Raw genomic sequence first — 22,909 nt, 5'->3', positions numbered from 1 at the left:
AATCTGAAAATTGATGTAAATGCTAATAGTACTGAGGGAAAATGCTTATAAATAGAAATTGTTGAACTGCTTCAAGACAAAGTGTCTTGAAAGAACAGGAAATATATTTGTTATTAATAAAGAGATGTGTCAAACAGCTTCAACAAATGAAAGAAGTCCTGGGAAGATGAGGAAATAAGAATAGCCTAAGCTGAGAATAGAGAGACAGGAAGGCCATTCCAGCCAAAAGGTAACCTCGGTTGAAACAATTTTATTTTATCCAGGGATAAATGTGTACTTTGTTGCATATGGCACACCAGTTGGTCCCAGAACTCAACTACAGTTCACATTAACACTCGGCGCTGAGTGTTTTTGCCTGACAGGAATACACCTTAAGAACACGTTAATCTTGCATCTGGGAAATCCCTTTCTTATTTCTGTTGAAAGCCTGCAGTTGTTTCTCCCCTCGGCACAATTCTTACTCAACTGAGTTCCTTCTCAGCTAGAGTAGGATTTAGATATGAGCCGAAAGATTGCGGGCAAAGTAGGTTCAACCAATATGCTAAAAACTTCGATATGCTACGTGTTCAAAAATTATGGAGAACTCTCTATACAAAAAATAATGAAGGGACTCTATTTCATGATTGATATTTTAGTCTAATTGGTATTTTAAAACCCTTGCATGGAGATAGTCCATTATGTTATTCACGATGATTGGAGTGTCAAGATGAAAAAGTACCTCGTATCTTTTTCGTTTTGAATATGTAGAATAATGAATGTTCTGGACAAAATAGTGATATCTTTAAAAAGTAGTAAAATATTTAGGACAATGGATATTTCCCACATTACTCTGGAAAATTTGAGAACTTGAGATAATGAAGGTTTTAGAAATTAGTCTCATAAGAGTTATAAACGATCTTGTGTTTACCAGTTGAACTGTTATTTGCTAAGTCAATTTTCTATAGTAGTACATTTAAAAATAATGTAGCCATTGATAAAAATATCGAATCGCTGGATATCTCAAAGATTGTGATACACTTAGGTATGAAAAATACTATTCAAAGTGATTAAGATTTCGGAATTAGGATCTCTATACAATAGATTTTTTTGGATTATCTAACAAAGAAACATTATTGAATACCAGTGATCTAGGATGATAGTGGAATCTCTAAACCTCAATGAAATTAAGGGTTTAGGATGAGGGCTACACCATAGAAAGCAATGACAAGTAGTTTCGGTGAAACTCACATGCAAGGATGTATTCTATTATGCATGAAATTTAATCGGAAAACCTTTAAAAAATAAATCCGATCCCGTTGAACAAAGGTGATAATAAATCATTGCCACTTTATCACTACTTCATAAAGGAAGTCATGCTTCTTTGGCTGGTAGCGAACAAGAAAAAACTTTTAATAAGCTCCAACTGGATATATCTAAAACATTATACCAATTAAAAAGGAACAAGAATATTATGATTTTTCTAAATTTAGAATACAATACTGTAACTAATTAGAAGAAAACAAGGATATTATGATGCACAATTTCCTCTTTTCTATCACAATCACGAGCTTCAACAGGACACAAATTATCATCCTTAGCTTGCAAAAGGGTGTGTAATTTGATATAAGCAACGTCTTCTTACAAAGCTTTGCTTTCCGTATAATCACCGCTTGGCTGCATGCGACTGTTACAACGATGATGCGTCCCAATTTTAATAGATGTCGTGTTTTTGATATTATGGCCTTATTCCTCCTCACAGCCAACCATCTACTTTTATAGGATGAAATTAAAGCCGGTATTCCACCATCATAACAGCACAATAGCACAGTCAAATATTGAATCATCATTGAGAGAATTCATTGACTCACGTGAATCTCTGGGACAAAAGTTCTCTTCTGTGAAGATAAAAATTACATGAAATTTTGATTTGATAATTTTATATTTCAGTATGAAGGGAATAATTTCTCAAAACATGAATTGATAAACTTTTTATGAAAATTCAATGAATTATCCTATTGAAAGTGTTGATTAATTTCAACAATGTATACCTCTTAAGAAAATATCAATTAATCACTGCGAAAAATACTTCTATGAAGAGATTTCAAATCTGTCAGCATTTCATAAGGCATCAATGCTACCCAAAAATGAATCTCCCTCCAAAAAAACTAGAGATTACACAAAACCACTCGTTAATTTTGAGGCACAAATTTGTAGTAAATCTTTAAAGCTGAAATTTGTTGTGTATCTTTAAAGCTCAATTTTCAGGTTAATACTTCAAACGATTCTTAACTCAATAATACCCATACTTTTTCAATTCTTACCACTAATTTCATGACTACAGAAAATTAATGGTGAAGATGAACAAAATATAATTTTTATTCATTCATTTATACAATAAGTACATTATCAAAATGATAGAGAGAAGAAAAATAAGGTTACCTTGTGCTATTCCTCTCCCAAATTTAGATATCACATAGTCCGAAATAGGTTAAGTCTTGTAGTTCAATCATCATCATCATCTTCTTACAAGGATTAGGCTCTATTGGCCTGTACCGGCATCCATTTCTTCCTTGGTCTTCCTATGCCTCGCTTTCCTTCGGGTTTGTACTCTCATGCTAATATTGGGTCCTATTGAATGGCATTCTGAATAAATGAGTAGACTAATTTCCTGATATTTTTTCAGAATATCCAATAGCGATTCTACATTCAATTCAGCTCTAATGTTGTCATTCCTTATTTTATCCAGTCTACTACAACCTTTGACCGCTCGTAAAAATCTCATTTCAGCATCTTGTATACGAGATTCAGTTTGTCAGTTTAAAACCCATGCCTCGCTACCGTATGTTATTAACGGTATCGCCATTGTTATGTAAAAAATGTGTAGTTCAATACTTAATTAATTGTTAATCATAATCGGAATCATCCTATATCCTTTTCTCAACACCTCCTTACAAAACAGAGAAGTGAACTATACAAAAACACACCTTAGGCCAATAACAAAGAGTTCAAGACATTCGAAAACGCTCCTGTCTGCATGTGAGTAGATAAATTATTCCTTGACTTTTTTAATTAAATACGATATTGGGGTAAAGAATGTGTGAGTTTACATCGCTGATCAGAATGGATCAAGAATCCATCACCTGCAAGGTGAGCTTTTTTTGTATTTACTGTGGAAATTGAAATGTCCTGTATGTGAAAAATATCTTTACAAATTTATTTTTTGGTACATTGCTGCTGTAAATTCATAAAAAAGTAGTAATCTAGAACGAGTATGGATAATCCCACACATGATAAAATAAACAGAAAAACTGTCAAATCTCAACTGTCAATACTGGAAAAAGTTGATGTGAATGTATCCTATTGAAATAATCTACAGATCTGATTACATGATTTTGAATCATGTTTATATGCTAGCCGTATATTGACTAGCATTAGGTAAAGGCATTATGCAGTACTTCCAGTTCTACATTCAGACTTGGAGAGATGAAAGAGAATAGTAAATCATGGAAGTAACATTGAGTCTTCTACAAGCTGGCACACTCAATTATTCTGTTCACTGTACTACATACAGCTTGGTGTTACATAGCCAATCCCAGCCTTCTTTACATGACTGTCTCATGCCTTACACCACCTACCCTAAACCCACCACTGTAAACTCCGCATGTATTTCTTGAATTACAAACTACAAACATACCAACTTCACGCTTCACATCCTACTGCTCTCTATTTGTGGGTCTGTTTTTCGTCCTTCCCTTTTCATTCTATTGTGACGTTCATTTTAAAATGCCAGCATTGTATGAATGAGAAGCATTGAGGATATTTACATGGGATTCAGACATTCTAACGTGAATCTCAAAATATTACTTTGCATCTTCGTTACGTCTTCATGCAGCTTACATGCTCAACTTGTTCACTGAATTATATTTTTACAGTCCCAGTACATCTTGATCTGGTATGAAAAACTTTTGCATCAACTTCTGAACATTTCCAAAAGCACTGGAAATGTCAACGAAATTCAGTCACTTCGAGATCAAATTTCAGAAACATACAAGAACGGATATTTGACATTGAATAATTTAGGCTTCCAAGTTTTAGCTTACTTTGAATGGTACGCAGACTTTTCGGAGTTTTTTGAGATAATTTCAGCAAAACTTGTCTGCAAATCATAAGTCTTTCAGTAACTGCTGGTATCTGTATACTATACACGCATAGTGTGTCAATAGGTTTTGTTGCAACATAAGTTTTTTCGAGTTTGTATGTCCTTGTTCAACATACATGTAGAAATATTTATTCATTGAAAAGTTTTTTCAGTTTATCGAATTGATATTTTGACACCTTGTGAGACCGGACTCCCCATAGATGAAGATCTTGTTGCTTTTTCTCACCAATTTCATAAAAGTTATCATATCTTTGTACAACCCTATCTATGTCATTGAAACACTGTTTTTTACAACAATATCTGATAATAGCAAATGTTCTAGCATGAACAACCACATTCTCTTCTGCAGTTTTTTTAGAATCATCTGAAACATCAATCACCTTCATCTCTTCTCATTTCCATCACATTCATCTTCTATTTACTGCTGTCTCTACTTTTCCTTCTTCCTTGGCTTTTCACAATCACCTCTGTATCACTATCACTACTGTCATAGCCATTTTCAAAAGAGGCCCTGGCCTACGATATTGCAACATCGCCGTGTAGGCCTAGAATCTAATACATGATTGTAGAAAAAGATCAGCTAGTATTTTTTTAAATATTTTTCATCAATCATGTGTTAGATTCTAGGCCTAAACTGCGACGTTGCAATATCGTAGGCCAGGGCCTTGTATTAGAGGTGGCTATGCTATTGTCTGTAGAATCACTATTTTCCTGCATATTATAATACATATTATAGGTCGTAATATTGTGTAATGAATGCAATATAAATATTGGAACTGCAATATGAACAATAAAATAAGAAGATCCTAACTTTTTATCAGTAATGTAGCATAGCAAATGAAGTGGTAACCTCAAAATTCAAAACAATTTACACAAAATCAGGAATGCAACATTGGGACAGAAAAAATAACATTGTAAAGTCAAAAAAAGATAATCAGCTAAGATAAAGGCCACTGTGAAGGATACGATATGGTGATTCATTTAAAACGTTTTATGCAAGAACGACCTGATACGACTAATTGCACCCAGTTCGTTTTTGCACCCAGCTCCTCAATTGTAATCTGTAAAAGGCTCTGGGAGCCCAGTTCACTAGAAATTTAGTTGCTACTTCTCAAGTTAGGTTCTATCGTTTCATTTTACGATTTCGAGTTAATAAACTCTTATACTCTTAACCACACAAATTTCAACCTTGGCCTACAAGTGAAAGAGAATCCTGGGTACACGTTATGTAGTCCATGGCATAGTTCATCTGGTTAACCTCTTTTTTCGAAATACATATAATTTATTAGTTTCAAAAGTTGTTAAAAGTGACGTAGTACCTACAACGAAGGAATTTCAGCTATTAGAGACTGCATACCCCACATCTCATATGATAACACTTCCAAATTTGAAGCAGTGCATCTTATAAGTATGCAGTTTGTTCGCTCAGCATATACATAATGCATTATTCAATCCAGTCAGTCGCACACAGGAATTCAGATGCGATGTGTGGGATGTTTTATAGTGGTTGAAATAGATATATTTGCAGAAGGAGCTCCACGGGAAACTACTAAATCCGACAAAACCTTGAGTACATGATAATATAGATGAATGAGAATAGACTAATGGAAAAAGAGAAAAAATAACAGGAAAGTGCAGCAAAAAAATGATCTGGAGAAGAATGTTTTCAGAGAGTTATAATAAATTATCATTAGCAGACCAATGGGAAACGAATGTAAACTAACACAGTATTTTAATGGGGACACGTGAATTGTTTAATTATTATAGAAATAACTAGTACCCTTTTTAATTTTTTACATAAAACAACTAGTTTCAGCAATCATTTCTGGAGTTTAAATGAATATCTTTTTCACACTTTGAAACTTTAAAAAGGCATGAGTGCTGAAACTAACTGGGTTTAAGTAAAAATATTTAAAAAAGGCTACTACTTCTTCCTATAGAAAATAATGTAAACTAATGAGATCAATGTAAACTTCTAGTATTAATTTGCTTGAAAACACTTCAAGAGACCATGATACCTCCCCTAAGAATTCGTGGAACTAGGATGTTATGTGGAATATTTCATTTTGCCAATTATAAACGTATGCTAACATTATGAAATAAGTTGTTCACTACACACTTCATCATGATTTCCAGGAATTTCTCTTGAAACTACTCAACTTTGTGAAAACTCATTGCTGTAATGAGTTGTGAATCGAACATGCTTCCTACATCACACGACTCAGAGAGCGAGAAATTAATTGGCTTTGATGAGTACTTCACAATGAGAAAAACTCTGAACTCTTTTCCAGTAATATATCACATAGTCTCAAATTTCTAGACTTTTTAGAAAACGGAATGATATCCCTACTTAATATTTAATCACTTCAGTTATATTTTTACTTCCACGATTTTTTAAATAGTTATTTCTTCAATCTGGCCTTTTTTGAAAAAGTGCATGCTTGACAATATTAATAAAGTCTGAAATTGAACAAAGAAGCTACCTTATTCAAATCAAAATGCACTTTATTCCACGAGGACTTAACAAAAAGTCAGTATCAGTGCACGTATTCTAATGGGACTCGTCCCAATCAGCACGGGCAAGCAAGCGAGTATTAATAGTAGTTTAATTGGAATTGAGGGAAAAAATATTTCCACTGTACCGGACACTTACACTGAAATGTGGGAATTCGCGAATAAAGAACCAACCTTTTATACGGGCTATATAAAAACTGAATAATTCTTACAAAATACAGTAAAGTGATACTGTTTACAACAACTATTGTTTTTTAACAACTTAGTTTTTGAGTGAGGAAAATTCTAGCTACAATGGTATTGACGCTAATACCCCCTCCCACTAGGAAACACTGAACATGTCTAATATATTTGAATTATAAAAATGAACATACAACTAAATTACAGGATGAACAAACAAGGATACAATGTATCCGAAACATGACTCAATGCAAGGATCAGTAGTTTTCTCACGAAACTCTCGTGAAGATTTTTCCAGGTGACAGTGAAAAATACACTGGACAGCCGAACGGAATCCATCTGTGCGGGCATTGAAAACTCTGAAAGGCGCTTTTTCATTGTACGCTGAGAGGAGGGGGAGACGGGGGCACACATCCAGGGTGCGCCGTAACAGCATCCCGCTCTCGTAAGCAAACAAGTGTTTGCTGTTCGGAGTCCGGCATTGAGGGCGATAAATTTTTGCCGGTTCGTTTCGTTGTCCCGCCTTCACGACCACAAGGAGCAGAGGACGGAAGGCATGGGTGGGGCGGAAGGACGAAGGGGACAGGGGATGAAGGATCAGGGGTGTCAACACAATGGTCTATTAATTTCCGTCGCTTCACCGGTTTGCTTTAAAGCTGGTCACGCAACTGCATAAATTACGCTTCCTTTTCTACTCGCAGATTTATTTTGGGCGACGCGTGCTCAGAAATCCAACAATGACTGAAAATCGGCGCATTCTGTCAATAGACTGGCAAGAAACTTGTTTTGTTTTTACGAGTTGTTGTTGCAGCTTGATGAACGAAAAGGACATGTTTTTTCACCAACACACACTTCTATTTCGCATGTTTTGACAGTTTTTTGAAGGTTAGCGATGTAAGCGCGCTCCAATTCCACAAATTATACTCGGAATGTCAGCGCTCGGGTGGACTGTACTATCTGTGAGATTCACAGTTCACTTAAAGCTGACAGCATGGCTCAATGGGAAGCACTAGTGTTACTATGAGGAGTGCTGATTGTTAAATGAGGATTGCAAGATAGTACAACTGAAATTGCGTCACACTCCTCACTTTTTGAATTCGTCGGTGGCTAATTTTCATAAACAATCAAAATATTTCCATGGAAAGAGATGCAGAGAATTGAGATGAAGCGCAAATATAGGCATGAGATAAGAATAAATTGAAAGTAAATATCAGTTGTTAGTGTTGATAATCATTTTAGGAAGACAAACTTAAACAACCTAGTCGTTTTACTGGATTCATTATTTAGATATAATGTTTGTCATTGATGGATGAATACTAATAAATATTGCTGAAAATGAATCAAGAAGAAACTTGGAGAGGAACTACAATAATAATACAACTAGATAAATAGAGATGAATGAGAAAACTAGAAAATATTTCACAACCTTGGAAAGACCAATAGGCAGTAGGCAAACAAAACATTGATTGCCGATGAGAGGAAGCAAAGCATGCGAAGAACAGACCAACCACAAGTCAGGTACAAATTAAAGCCACGCCTACAAACACTCCTACTAGCTCCATCTTCTCTCTCCTGATTGGTCGACAATGTGACGTCTACTGTAATTCTGAGTTCTGCCTGTAAACGGCAGCAGGAGCTGGATGATGTTGCATTTCTCATCTGATATATTCTTTATACTATCTTCTCTCATGAGGATAACAGTATCTATTGCATAATTTTGTTACTACTTGATCTTATTGAATAAGAATAGATGATGATTGATGATCTTATGAATAGTTCTCTATCGATAATCCATATTGGAAGAATTTATCTCATTCAATCATAATATTATTGAATCTGATGAAGTGGTATCACAGCTTTTTTGGTAACAAGTGATTTTCCAATAGTGTACACTGATTCAAAAAATGAAACTTTCAAGATAGAAAAAATCGCCACAAAACCACCGTTTCAAATGGTCTAGTGGTAAGAAACATTGAAACTTCGGTCTGCTATCAACGCTTGGGTTCATGGGTTTGAATCCCGAAAAGTTCAAACGTCCTTGCCATCGGCGGGATTCGAACCCATGAACCAGGCGGTGCTAGCAGACCGAAGTTTTAATGCTTCTTACCACTAGACCATTTGAAACGATGGTTTTGTGGCGATTTTTTCTATCTTGGAAGTCTCATTTTTTGAATCAGTGTACACTATTGGAAAATCACTTGTTACCAAAAAAAAGCTGTGATACCACTTCATTAGATTATGAATGAATGAGATAAACCCTTTCAATATTGATGGTATTCATAGGGAATGTTGAGAGTTTAAATTGACTCTTATTATATAAGATTGTTTGAAGCATTCTTTACTAATGATCATGTTCAATGTAACCTTTCTAAATTACCCAACCCAAAACTGTATTTGAAAACGATCTGTAGAAATAATAATTTTTTCTATCGCGGATGATGTCCACTTTGGCTTGTGCGTTGGTGAATGAGCAAAACCGCATGTGGGCATCATCCGCCATAAGAAAAAAATTAAAAATATTATTTCTACATTGGGATTTACTCAAAATCATTAACATTCATTGGCTGGGAAGCATTGATGTTATTTATAAGAAAACCTGACAGTTTGGAGAGAATTCAACTATGGATTTCTGATAAATAAAAAATTAATGCTTCCCATTGAGTCAATGCTAACGGTTTCAAGTTAATCTTACAATAGATGAATATTCCCAGAAAGATCAAGTGTTATCTGGAACTGAGGATCTGTAGCAGAATTAGGAACAAAAGCAATCTTTAATTTTCAATTATTTCCAAAAACATTGTTTTAATGGCATACTCTTTGCTAAGTGGTGTCTGGTGTAGGATTTTCGCTTCCAAATGTCACCAACACCAACAACTTGCGATAAACAATGAGTAAATGAACCCTACCACAACCGCAAACCAATCAAATACGACGTGAAACCTGGTTGCTACGAAAATAGACGAGGAAAATCAATCACAGCTTCACAACAACCACAACTGTCCAATTCCAATAGAAAACAAACAATACAGGTTGTTGAAACTGTTTTCAATCAGTAGGCTTCCCTAGCGAGAAGTGTGCATTTTCTTTACAACCGGACATTTCACAGTATTTAATTTCTTCGAGCAATCATAATGCTGAGTGTATTCTTAAAGGTCTTCCATTCAGAGTAATGATTGAGTTATAAAATTCATAGATTTGTTTCAAGAGAAAAAAGTCCAGAGCTTTGGTTGCTCGCTTAGAAAGGTGAGATAAAATAGTATGAACTCTCATTATAAATTCATTGGTTATTGGGATATTCAGTGACCGATAATACTGGAAGTTATGCTTTTCAAATATGATGCTTGTCCTAATATTATAGTCTACTCTGCGTCTATTTCTGAATTGCACCGTTCAATTCTCGAAACGCCTCGAATCTATTTTGAAATAGTTATCTTGAAAGAAGATAGTTTCCAAATAATGCAGTTACTCTTATATAATAAGAGTCAATTTAAACAGTCAGCATTCCCTATGAATAGCATCAATGGTACCCATTCAACCACTGCTGATAGTTCAAAGTGAATCTCACTATGGTTGAACATAATTTTGAATTGAATGAAGAGCAATTTGCAAAATGTTACTACAAGTAGCAGAAATCTGAGAGCATGAATTTCTGTAGTGGGAGACTGTTATGTAATCAGCATCTTAATTGAGATGAAAAAAGGAATTCTGGGATTTCTTATTGTTTCCTAATATTAGAAAAACGTCGAACCAAGTCACGTGGGCGGTGAAAGAACATAAATCCAACGTGACATCACCAATACAGGGCGATAAATCCACAAGAATTATGAGCGATGATTTTTAGCATTATGATTATGATTGATACATGATCATGGCTTGATAGAACTGACAGTCAAATGTTGTAAAATTCAACTTCCAACGATAAAAGAAACGATGTTTAGTACTTCCGGCTGTAAAAGTGAGAGAGATTTGATTTTTATCCCCCAGGATACTTTAAAGAAATTTCCAAGCCAAAAAGAAATTTACTGTTATTTCTGTAAACAAGAATAATTCTTGGATACTGTGATATTTCAATTATTGCGGGTTACTAGTGAGGGAAGAGACTATCTTACGATAAAATCTACACATTTCCACTACACAACCACAGCTCGAAGAAAATGAATGAATGAGTAAATTAATCATTCGATTACAATTGAAAAAATTGAAGCCAATATGGTTGAAAAAGTTGAAGCCAATATGGTTGAAGAAGTTGGAGCCAATATGGTTGAAATAGTTGAAGTCAATATGGTTGAAGCCAAATATGGTTCACAGCAATATTGTTTCAGTAATGAGTAAATTATTCATCCGATTACAATTGGAAAAATTGAAGCCAATATGGTTGAAAAAGTTGAAGCAAATATGGTTAAAAAGTTGGAGCCAATATGATTGAAAAAGTTGGAGCCAATATGGTTGAAAAAGTTGAAGCCAATATGGTTGAAAAAGTTGGAGCCAATATGGTTGAAAAAGTTGGAGCCAATATGGTTGAAAAATTTGAAGCCAATATGGTTGAAGAAGTTGAAGCTAATATGGTTCACAGCAATATTGTTTCATTTTCTACTATTTCCGTTAAATATTATTTGTAATCAATTCTAACTTCTGATTGGAATAGTTTGAAGCGAAAGTTTTTTGTTTAATTAGTCCACTATAACTATTCAAATACTGGAATATAGAATAGTATCTTAGTTTATCTTGATTCGAATTCAGAAGCGTATAAATGGTAGTGGAGCGACCTCTGAGAAGTTTTCGCTGTGTTTTATTGGAGTTTTTAGAAGTTTGAAGACAACGCATTATTTCTCCATAATCAAGTGAGTAATGGGATCTCTGGAGAAAAACAGATTCTCAACGTTTCCAGTTGGAATCCTCGTTAAACATATTAAAAGTTTGACCCTAATATCTCTGAAAGTTTCTAGTATTACTCATTAATTTCAGAACCCGACTCTCATATTAAATGCATACCAAATATTTTTTTCACTATTCCCACTGTGCCAAATGTCAAGGATTCTCTTAGGATGAGTTAGCCAAGGTTTAACATGCTGAAAACTCTCAGGAATCATATTACGAGGAATAAAATTCAAAAATTTGGTAATTATACTTTACTTTAAGTAGCAGATTACTGGTATGAAAGTTGTTTTCCTTCCATTTATCACTAATTCTCAAATACCCGTTACGAGAAACTCTCATTATTAATAAAAGTGCTAGAAACAAAAATTACCAGTTGAATTAGTTGAGGCTAACTATGAGGACTCTGAGCTTAATTTTCGTGGCATGTTACAAAAGAACAAGGTTCCCACTCTTTCAAATTTCAATTTCTAGAGAATCTCTATCCAACTCCCAACTTTGTGGACGAACCTTTTATTTTTCATCCTTAATAATATTTTATAATTTTTATGTATAATAAAATTTTAATTTTCAATAATATGATTTTTTACAATTTTTTTGAGAACACGGAATTCGTGGAGTAGAATCGAATCAAATTTATGTATGACATCACGTGATACTTCCCATCAATTTCTAACTACTCGAATCATTTCAAATGTGGGAAGTTCAAATGGGAGGATCAGGCCTCCAAACAAAACCTGATCAGGATAAATATAAGGAAGATTGACGCATTAACAAATTTGTTAGGTAATTAAAAAGGATTTCCTCTTAACCTTTTTTCCATTGAAAATTTCATAAACTGACCGACAAGTAGAAAGCAGATTGTTATTGATTGACAGCAAAAAGGGAAATTGGAGAGTGAGAGGGAGAAAATATGGAGAGATAGAATGAAAGAGAGTGAGTGCGTAAGAGAAAGCGAGAGAAGCTATATTGAAAACAAATTCTTCATTAAATTCTGGTTACGAAGCTCGCATCTTCGATAATCTCCTGGAAGCCATTGAATACACTGGGCGGATTAAATTACTTTAGTTTCAACTTTTTGAAACTTTCTCTCCCATGACAAAGGAACGAGTAATATTGACCGTATCCTCAATAAATTCTGTTTACTCCTACAGTAACCAGGTAATGAAAGCTCGATAAAGAATAGATGTTGACTATCTTATATGAAGGATAGATGTTGACTTATTGCTATTTGTTGTTATAGATATTACACAGCTAGTTATGATGCCGATTTATTACACAGAACATTTTTCTTTATTATCATATAATATGATCAACTCTGAACAACTAATTGAGAACTAATTTTGAATTGTAAATTCAAATTTTCAACAAGTTTTATTCAGTTTTAAAAATTACTAAAATAGTTGGTGAGGAAAAAAGGTTCTTCTGTCCAAATCGGTTTTTTACTACTAAATCAAAATTTGAGAAGCGTCCACCGTTGATAGATATGAATTACCGAAAATATACAACCCATTACACTTTAAGCTGTATCATAATCATTGATATGGAAAATGAGAGGACATGAATGAATAAAATACGGCAACCCTTCCTCTCGACAAAAAAGTTTGAAAAACAGAGAACATTATTCAGAAATTAGAGGCGGCGGAACATTAAGAATCAACCCAGTGCTGATATTAAAAACCAGTGTTTTTCCCTACTAGATTGAGTCCAATATTGACAAGTACCACTCACTGTACCACAGGGAAAAGTTAGAGTTTTACAGATATTATAATCTTTTGTGAACTCAAAAGCAGTCATTGAACATACCAGGAAATTGAGGAAAAGTTTGTTCCTGGAAAATTGCCAGGGGACATCTGAGTTGAGTTTCAAAGTCGAATGAATCCGCTCATTCACGGAATTCAACTGCAATTACGAACGTATTACACAAACGTTCAAATACACCTTCAAAACAATGAAAAATTGACACAAAGTAGAGCTGCTGTCATTCTAGATCCCAATAATCTTCAGTATTTATTATCTCATGTAATAATGCTCTTTCATTGAACAAGACCCCTGCCATTAATCGCTCATGCGTGGTGTGCTACAGTGTTAATTACTACCAGTTGTTACAGAAAATGGTAGCTTCCCAAAAGCCAAATTTTCAGAATAGAGGAAAATAAAAATGTCTAACGAAATTGACTTTTCTCCCCAATAAATAGTAAATATATATATAATATTTATATATAGTAAATATTCATATTTAATAGTAAATATAAAATGCAGGAAAACCAAGATGGAAACAGAAAGATAGTTAAAAAGCAGATACCAGCAGTTTTTATGGATTTTCATATTGAGCTGAGTCAAGTATTGTTTAGAGCCAATAGCAAGAGCCAATCAGTGTAGTTCGAGGTTGTTGAGAGTTGTAAACTCAAAATTTCATTACTTCAAGAAGATGGAGTATAAAAGATGGTGGTGATAATATATTACTGAAATTCTAGCTAGCACATTGATCTTACTCATTGAATATTTCTGGCCTAATTAAGGTAGGCGCACACAGATCGTCATCGGACGGACGGCACGCATCGGACGATTAGATTTGATGCATTGTTTTCAATTGGAGTGCGCATACCTATACGGATGCAAATAGGTATGCGCACTCGAATTGAAAATAATGCATCAAATCTAATAATCCGATGCGTGCCGTCCGTCCGATGACGATCATGCTGCGGACTCTGAATTTCAACTGCAACCGGTCTCAAGGCAGGAATTGGAGAAGGTAGTGAAGAGTTTGAAAGGGCGATCAGCTCCAGGTTGTGATGGAATCCCTACTAGAGTGATTAAAAACAATATTGACATATTAATACATCCTATCCTACATATAGTCAATTTAAGCATTCTGGTTGGACACTTTCCTTGCGCTCTCAAAACAGCCAGAGTAATACCTATTTATAAATCAGGCCCCAAAGGCATATTCTCCAATTACAGACCTATTCTTTGTTGGCAACATTATCTAAAATAATCGAAAAGTGTATAAAAATACAACTGACTAAGTATTTAAACGAGTACAATCTCATCTCCAACTCACAGTATGGTTTTCAAAAGTCCAAAAATACATCTGATACTCTTTTCAATATGTCTAGGGCTATCTCAAGTAGTATTAAATCAAGAAGAAAAGTACTGATAACCTTTTTGGACTTGGCAAAAGCCTTTGATACAGTTGACAGGAGAATTTTAATAAAAAAACTTGAATCATTGGGGATAAAAAATATCTCTCTCCGATGGTTTAAGAGTTACTTTCACAATCGACAACAATCAGTTTGCATAAATGGTGAAAATAGTGATAAAGAGAATGTTGAGTATGGGGTAGTCCAGGGAAGCACCCTTGGACCACTGCTATTCCTAATCTATATCAACAATCTGTCAAAATTAGTAGTTGAAGGTGAGTTGTATCTGTTTGCTGATGACACAGCACTAGTGTCTACTGGGAGCACTTGGGAGGAGGCCTACATGAGTGCTTCAATTGATTTGTCAAAAATAAAGAACTGGTTTGATCACAATAGCCTTACAGTAAATGTGGAAAAAACGAAGTTTATGCCAATAGTTACAAGAAATCAAGCTGATCCAGGCTCTCTAATACTAACGATGCATTCTTGTAATAATCCCAGGTCTGCTGGATGTAATTGTAGTATGATTGAGCGCGTTGATCATTACAAATACCTGGGCGTTGTCTTGGATTCCAAGATGAGTTGGGTACAACATGTCCAGTGTGCTAAGAATAGGCTCAGAAAGCTGCTTCACGCATTTTCAGAGCTTAGTAATGTTCTGAGTGTGGATCAGTGCAAAGTAGTTTACTTTGCCTATGTCCAATCTATAATACTATATGGAATTCTAGCTTGGGGAGGGGCTTCCTCCTCAGTCATTGAGCCTCTCGCAGTCACCCAAAGATCAATTATAAAAACAATTTTAAAGAGAGACTTTAGATACCCAACAAGACAATTGTTTATCGAATTTCCCGTACTGAATGTTAGACAACTTTTTATTAAATCCTTGTTGATCCACATAAAAAAATACAAAACTGAACTTCTGGGAGAAACAGTTAACCATAGCTACTCAACTCGCCACAGATCCAATTACAGCTTTGAGATACCTCAGCTGACTCACGGCTCTGAATTGACAAATCCTTCATACCTGGCCCATGTCTTGTACAGAAATGTGCCAGGGGTGATTAGGGAAGCAGAGGCATTTAGTTTGGTAGTGTTTAGGAAGAGGGTGGACAGGTGGCTGTACCAGATTGGTTGGGAAGCTTCAGAAGAACTACTCCAATCTCGTTATGCTTGGTGACCAACACGACTTCAAGGTTTCCAGACAATTGATTGGTATTATTTTATCATTGATATAACCGATTTGACTGTTTTGCCTTTCTGGTTTATGCTTTTTTTTCATTCTCTCTTCTGAGAATTTCTGGAATCCCTGCCACTGCGGTCTTCAAAAAAATATTGTTATTTCTTCTTTATTTATTCTTTTATCAATCAAGGTATTAAGTATACTTATTCCTACATACATATTCCTACATACTCATTCTTAAATATACATCAGCACATATATTATCTATTTTATAATCAGAATATTAATAATACATCCATAATATAAGTGTATTCTCTATTATTTACTTCTATGAGCAGATTAAGCTTATTATGTATAAAGTGGAACTCCCCCCCTACACACAGATGGATAGTCTAGTAGGGGGATTCCAAAATATGTTGTATATTGTATTTCTTATTCGTGTATTATGTTTTTGGAAATAAACTGAATTGAATTGAATTGAATTGATCTGTGTGCGTCTAACTTAACTCTCAATGAATCTGATCAGAAGCGAATATTGAAAATATTAGCGATGATAATAATCAAATGCACATGAATAGTAACGTTTTGAAAACACGAAGTGGCATTATATTATATATAATGCCACTGTATAATGCCATTAATGCCTATATAATGCCATTGTATCAAGAGAAAACAGTACATAGAATTAAGAATGAAAAATAATATAAGAAAATTAATAAAATTAAAAATATAAATAAACTCACGTTCAACAGAAGAAAAAATGATTGGAATGTGAACTCAAAACTCACCTGCAATAAAAAAGGAAACCATTTGAATAAATGAGAATTTAAAATGGAGTAGATGTGATAATATTATATTCTACACTCACAAAAGACAATGAATCACCTGAAAATCAAAATATAAAATATTTCTACACTAACAGTACTTTTTAGATACTAATGTGACACGCTAGATTGATTCCCATATTTTGCAGATGAACTTCATGTCTAGTGTCTAGTGTGAACAATGGCTGCTTAATTCCAGAGAAACCGGGAACAATGTTCAATGGGTATTGATTGATCGGCTCTAGTCTTCATGCATTTTACATTATCCGACGAGTATGTTCAGTCACTGAATACTTAGCAACTATAACTTGCAAAACCACATCTCCCCGGGCATGCCTGTCTTATTTGAACTTCAACTTCATTATCATCAACTAGCACTTCCAGAATTCATCCCCATGCTGGGGCATCATTAATGGGAGAACGGTCTCTCAAGTCTTGCGAATCCCCTTTTATAAGAGAGGAAGTTCACATATTCTACTTTGGTGGGAAAGGTGTACTTTATCCTTTCAAGTACAGTACTTTATAGAAGTAGTTCTTCCACAGAGGAGTACTCATTTCACTGTGCCAAGTGGGAGATGGAGTACCAGGTCATCACTGTGCCCATTAAGTGATGTCTGGAAAAATAAATAAGAGTTGGAGCCAAAAGATAATACAGATGAGAAAGGAAAGGAATAGAAGGTGGTTGAGAAATAGATAGATTAAAGGTAAAGAATGGAGAGATGATGAAAACATTAAGACATGAGAAAAATAAGAAAGGAGCATAAGAACAAGAAAGAGAAGAAAATACTAAAGACTGATGAAGAGGGAGGATGAAGAAACTTTTTTGGGGGGGGGGGTTTGGAATAGGCCTACCTCTCCCATATCAATGAATAAATTGAATATTGGAAGAAAGACTGATCGTTAAGTATTATTTGCGAACCTGGACAAACAAGCCAAGAAACGGAAGAAAATGTACTCCACTACAAAACAACTAAAATACAAATATACTAGTAGTTCTGTGAACAGTAAACCTCACACAGTATTCTCATCCACAAGTACCAGATTGAAACAATAGACCTTATGGAAATACAGCAATAGACTGGCTTCTCCACACATCTGTGTAATCACTTGTCACAGCTGATTTATGATGAATAATTCTATAGTCTGATGTTTACTATAATATTGGCGTATGAAGGAGGCTCCTTTTTCCTTTTATATTATCCTTGAAATGAAAAATTTCCAAAAACCTTGTAAAACCTTGCTTTTTTAGCGCAATTAAAAAAGGAACATACCTGTTAACTTTCATGAAAATATATTACCGCGTTTCGCCGTAAATGCGCAACATATAAACATATAAACATTTAAACATCAAGATAAATGCCAAACCGTCGACTTGAATCTTAGACCTCACTTCGCTCGGTCAATAAACATTTAAACATTAAGAGAAATGCCAAACCGTCGACTTGAATCTCAGACCTCACTTCGCTCGGTCAAATATTGTATAGATTGAAAACTACTTTCTTACTAGCCCAATCAAATAGTACATCGGACCAAACAAAAATTAAGGTAATTGATTTTATTGCTTTAATCGGTCCATTGGGGTTCTAGTAAGAGTAATCTAGTAGTTCTTACTAGAACCCAAATGGACCGATTAAAGCAATAAAATCAATTACCTTAATTTTTGTTTGGTCGGGTCGCTTTATAATGACTATTTGACTGGGCTATACATGAGTTCTTCCAAATTGAAAAGCATTTCCGTAACTTCAAACAGTCATTTCTCTACCTTTCTCTAGCCCGAAACAGTTTGACTGTATCTGAGATTCAGTTTTATCTTAAATACAGTTTGTATCTAGTCGCAAAAATGTATCTAGTGAAGGTACACAGATACAACACAGGAGACTACTACATAGAAGTTCAAAACGATAAATTTGTTCTTACGCTCCATTAAATTCCTCCATTCTGTACAAGACAATCATCCTGAGAGAATTAGAAGGTCATGGCAAGCGACAGCATTAAATGTTGTGGAGGACACTTTTCTCCCTTATCTGGAGACACTTGAGAGCCGTCAAGAGGCACAGTGTCCACACATTTCTTTTCCCTTTCGCCCTGCATCGATCCAATGTCTCGTCTTTCCCTTTTCCCTGCCAACTAATGTACTGCACTTGTTCCACTTTATTAGAGGCCTAAGTTTTCACTTCTTCGTCATCCGGTATTTAGTTTAGCTCTAGCTCGCTTCAAGACCTTCGCATTATCTAATCTTTAAGCCATTTGTTCACAGTTTCCACGTTAGTTGAAGTTTCAATGATGCACTGAGTAAGAAAGTTCCGATTCGAAAACATGGAGCGAGTTCAGAACGGCGAATTCAATGGGATTCTGAGAAACTACTTGAACGAACTATCAGCCAATTTGATCTAGTTAGTCTTGAAATCTACGAGTCATTCCCGGAATCGAAGTTTTTCCAGTAGTTGTTTAGCGTTTTTCTTGCTTCTACGAAATTGATTCTGGTGTCTACTGTCTAATACATTTCATAATAATACAGTAACATAAATGTTACAAATAGAAATAAATTATATAAATAAATAAGTGATCTTGAAATTTGAATTTAAAGATTGAGCTGAAGACTTGCGAAGTGTTCAGAGAAGTTTGAAATTCCTTCAAATAGCGCCCGGAATCAATATTTTCCAGCGTATTTTTAGTGAACAATGAAGATAGCCAAATTTTTCGAAATACATTTGATTGAATGTAATTTGAGCTTAGGACTTTTGATGATGTGAAAACAAACCAGAATCAAGACTTAAGCCCAAAATCAGCGGTTTCCCGAAGATATTGAAGAACCATGACTTATTCTGTTGTAACATACAAATCAATACAGGAGAGCCTGTTCGCTTTTACACTGTAGTGTGTAGTATAATACATAACTTTTTATTATAATTATTAATAATAGTTATAATCTATATAATTTATAAGAGAGGAAACGCTATTTCAACAATCAATTCACTCCACTAGGTTTACTAATTAAATTCCTCCACAAGGTTTAGCAATATGACAAGCTCCTCCTACATGGCAATACCGGGGACGCACGACAGTGTCGAAAGTCTCCTGCTTGGTGTGCTCTCATCTCAGCAGTTGAGAGTACCACACAGGTCGTAGCTTGCTTAGCTCATATCTATGCGTGAATGATGCATTCTACCGTTCTAAATATATGGAAAAAATGTGCTAGCAATATACTGTTATTGGAAATTGAACTAAATTGTTTATTTAGATTGATTTATATATTGAAGTAAAATCGACAATCGATCAAACTTTAACGATTCATTATTTACTTTTCCTGATACCTTTTTACCTTCTCAAGGATTGAAGGTTTTCCTAGTACATGGATATCCATAGTTGGAAAAACCTTCAATCTTCCATCCTTTTTTTCACTTTTTTATTTTGTTTGAATGTGTATTGTTTTTGTTGTTGTTTGCATGTATTCTTTTTGTTAATCTCTGTATTGGACTTGTATGTGTGTGTGAAAAGAAATAAATTGAATTGAATTAGTTTAATGGGGAAAATTGAACTTGAGGAAAGGTTTGACAAATCCTTGTACCCCTTCCACAGGTGGTCACTAGATGAAAAAATATATTCCTCATGTACAATAATAATGTGTAATATAAGATGAATAACTGATGTTGCAGCCGAGCCACAACGAGCACAACAACTGGCAGATAATCCTGCAGCACTACTTCCTTGTGCTGTTCAACACCAACTTCGGCATCAACTTTGTGTTGTACTGCGTCAGCGGCCAGAACTTTCGCCGGGCGCTCGTGTCGCTGTTCTGTCGCCGCAGTCGCAGGCTCACTGAGAACACCACTGTCACAGGTCAGCCACTCATTTTTTCAGAAATCATTAATTCCTTCACAAGAACTGCTCATTCTTGTCAAACTCAGAAGAGCATAAACTCTAATCAAATTGCAATTAGCAAAGTTAATTTGTATAGTGTAACCGCTCGATTTTTATTGGACCCATGTTGCAGTGCCATCGTTTAAAACTATTGAGAACTTGCTCGTTAGTAGCGACGTAGAACGGTCGCTAACAGTAGTTAACCAGCTTACAAGGTTTACTGTAATAGTATAGGATAGCCTAGTAGCAGAAATGGTTACCTTGAAACCAATAAGCTATCAGTTACATAATACTCTATCAAAAAATAACTGTAATAATTATTGTTGAGAGAAGCTGATATAGTAGCAGATAGAATAGAATAGATTAAAGAAACAGAACAATCGGTCAACTCCTGGTATAATAGTGCGGTTTGTACGAAGAACTGATAAGGAGTTAATGTTACACAAAAGACGTGTGAAACGCACACTGTCAACACGTCATCTAGTACTTCCTTCTGATACACCCATCTATTTAAATCAATCTTTGTCCCGAGCAAGACGGATTTTGTTCGCTAGAGCACGGTAAATAAAAATCGACAAAAAGTACAAGTTCCTGTGGATCGATAAAGGAGGCAATATAAAGATTAAACGAGAAGAAGGCAGCAAAGCAATTCTTATCTCTAATGATGTCGACTTGCAAAGACTCTAGATTTCAACAACTTTTAATTTGTTATCAGAATGTTGGTGGGATGAGAACTAAACTTCATGAGTTATCTCTTGCATTTCTGAATTCTTCTTGTGAGATTATCGTCTTATCAGAGACCTGGCTGACTGACGACATTAGAGACGGTGAATTCTGTGATGGCAAATACAAAATTTATCGATGCGACCGTAACCCAACATTATCAGGTAGGTCGAGAGGCGGGGGCGTGCTGGTGGCTGTCGACTGCATTGGTGAGTGTGCGTGCGGAGGTCAGATCCGAATCACTCACTGTCAGACTGCGTCTGCCTGGACGGACTATCAACATCACAGCAGTTTATCTGAGACAGACATCTGGGCTCCTCGATTATCAGAGCTTTGTAGACAGTATTGAGAACGAGTACGGTTTGATAAACGATGACAATATTATTTTTGGAGATTTCAATCTGAATGAGATTACTGATAATTTCAACTTCTCTGTTGGCTCCAGTAAGGCTAGATGTATTGCTCAATTAATGGGTCTGTTAAATTTGAGTTCCTTCAATAATGATCCAAATATAAATGGAAGAACTCTTGATTTAATCTTGAGTAATATCCCGTTGAATGTTACCAGGCCAGATGATCCCACGCTTGCTGAAAATGGTGACTATTTTGACCCTGCTCTTGTTTTTCACGTAGCTTTCCTTCCCACTAGAATTTCTTACTATAATTTAAAAAAAGCAGATTTCCATAAGCTTTATATAACTTTACAAAATTCTGATTGGGACAGTTTATACTTGATTGAGGATGTTGATAAAGCCGTTGAGTATTATTATAATTTGTTGCTTAAGGCTATGAATCAATGTATTCCAACAATAAATAAAATAAGTAGTATTAAGTATCCACGTTGGTTTAACAATGATATCATAAAAAATCTCAAATTGAAAAATAAGTTAGCCCGCTTGAGAAAGTTTTCAAATCATTTTATAAGGAAAGGTTTCGAGAAGTTCGAACTAAACTAAAGTTTCAAATAAAAGTTGCATATCACTGCTACATAACAGGTGTACAAAACAGTGCTAAAACTAGCATTAACATTTTTTGGAACTACGTGAAGGATAGAAGAGCAAATAGAACCGTACCTGGGGAATATGACAGTATTAACACCTACAAGCAACATTTGAGTAGATGGTTATTAGAAATTGGCAGGGATGCTGCAGAGCAACTGATTCAATCCGCCTTCTTATTCAGAACTTAGTGAATTTGCCATTTATAATGATTAAGTATAGCCTTTAAGCTACTATTTATATATTTGTCTGTATATACTTATTACCAGTATAGAATTTCATTGTGTGCAATTTATATTCTTGATTTGCTGATGAATGTTAGTTGATTCAATTACAATAGTTTCAATTATAATATGTACAAAACATGAAAACATAATCTCGACTTGAAAGAACTCACTCTCCACTCACAGACTCAAGTCTTTGTGGAGAGTATTCACTGTTAAATGTATAAATGAATGTTATAAATTTGTATT

At 34.9% G+C, this 22,909-nt stretch overlaps 2 protein-coding genes across 2 annotated transcripts in view; one reads left to right on the top strand and one right to left on the bottom strand.

The window, feature by feature from the left end:
- The window catches only part of LOC111048856 (protein furry), a 329,691-nt gene that overhangs the window by 243,297 nt on the left and 63,485 nt on the right, over window positions 1-22,909 (bottom strand). The gene's annotated exons all lie outside the window — the stretch shown is intronic.
- The window catches only part of LOC111048663 (thyrotropin-releasing hormone receptor), a 214,382-nt gene that overhangs the window by 166,628 nt on the left and 24,845 nt on the right, over window positions 1-22,909 (top strand). The window contains exon 6 of the mRNA XM_039430315.1: window positions 20,511-20,694. Coding sequence (XP_039286249.1) covers window positions 20,511-20,694 — 184 coding nt within the window. The remainder of the gene's footprint in view (window positions 1-20,510; window positions 20,695-22,909) is intronic.

Source organism: Nilaparvata lugens, chromosome 6 (genome assembly GCF_014356525.2).
Source record: "Nilaparvata lugens isolate BPH chromosome 6, ASM1435652v1, whole genome shotgun sequence".
In the NCBI taxonomy this organism is placed as follows: domain Eukaryota; kingdom Metazoa; phylum Arthropoda; class Insecta; order Hemiptera; family Delphacidae; genus Nilaparvata; species Nilaparvata lugens.
This window is presented reverse-complemented; position numbering and strand designations above follow the sequence as displayed.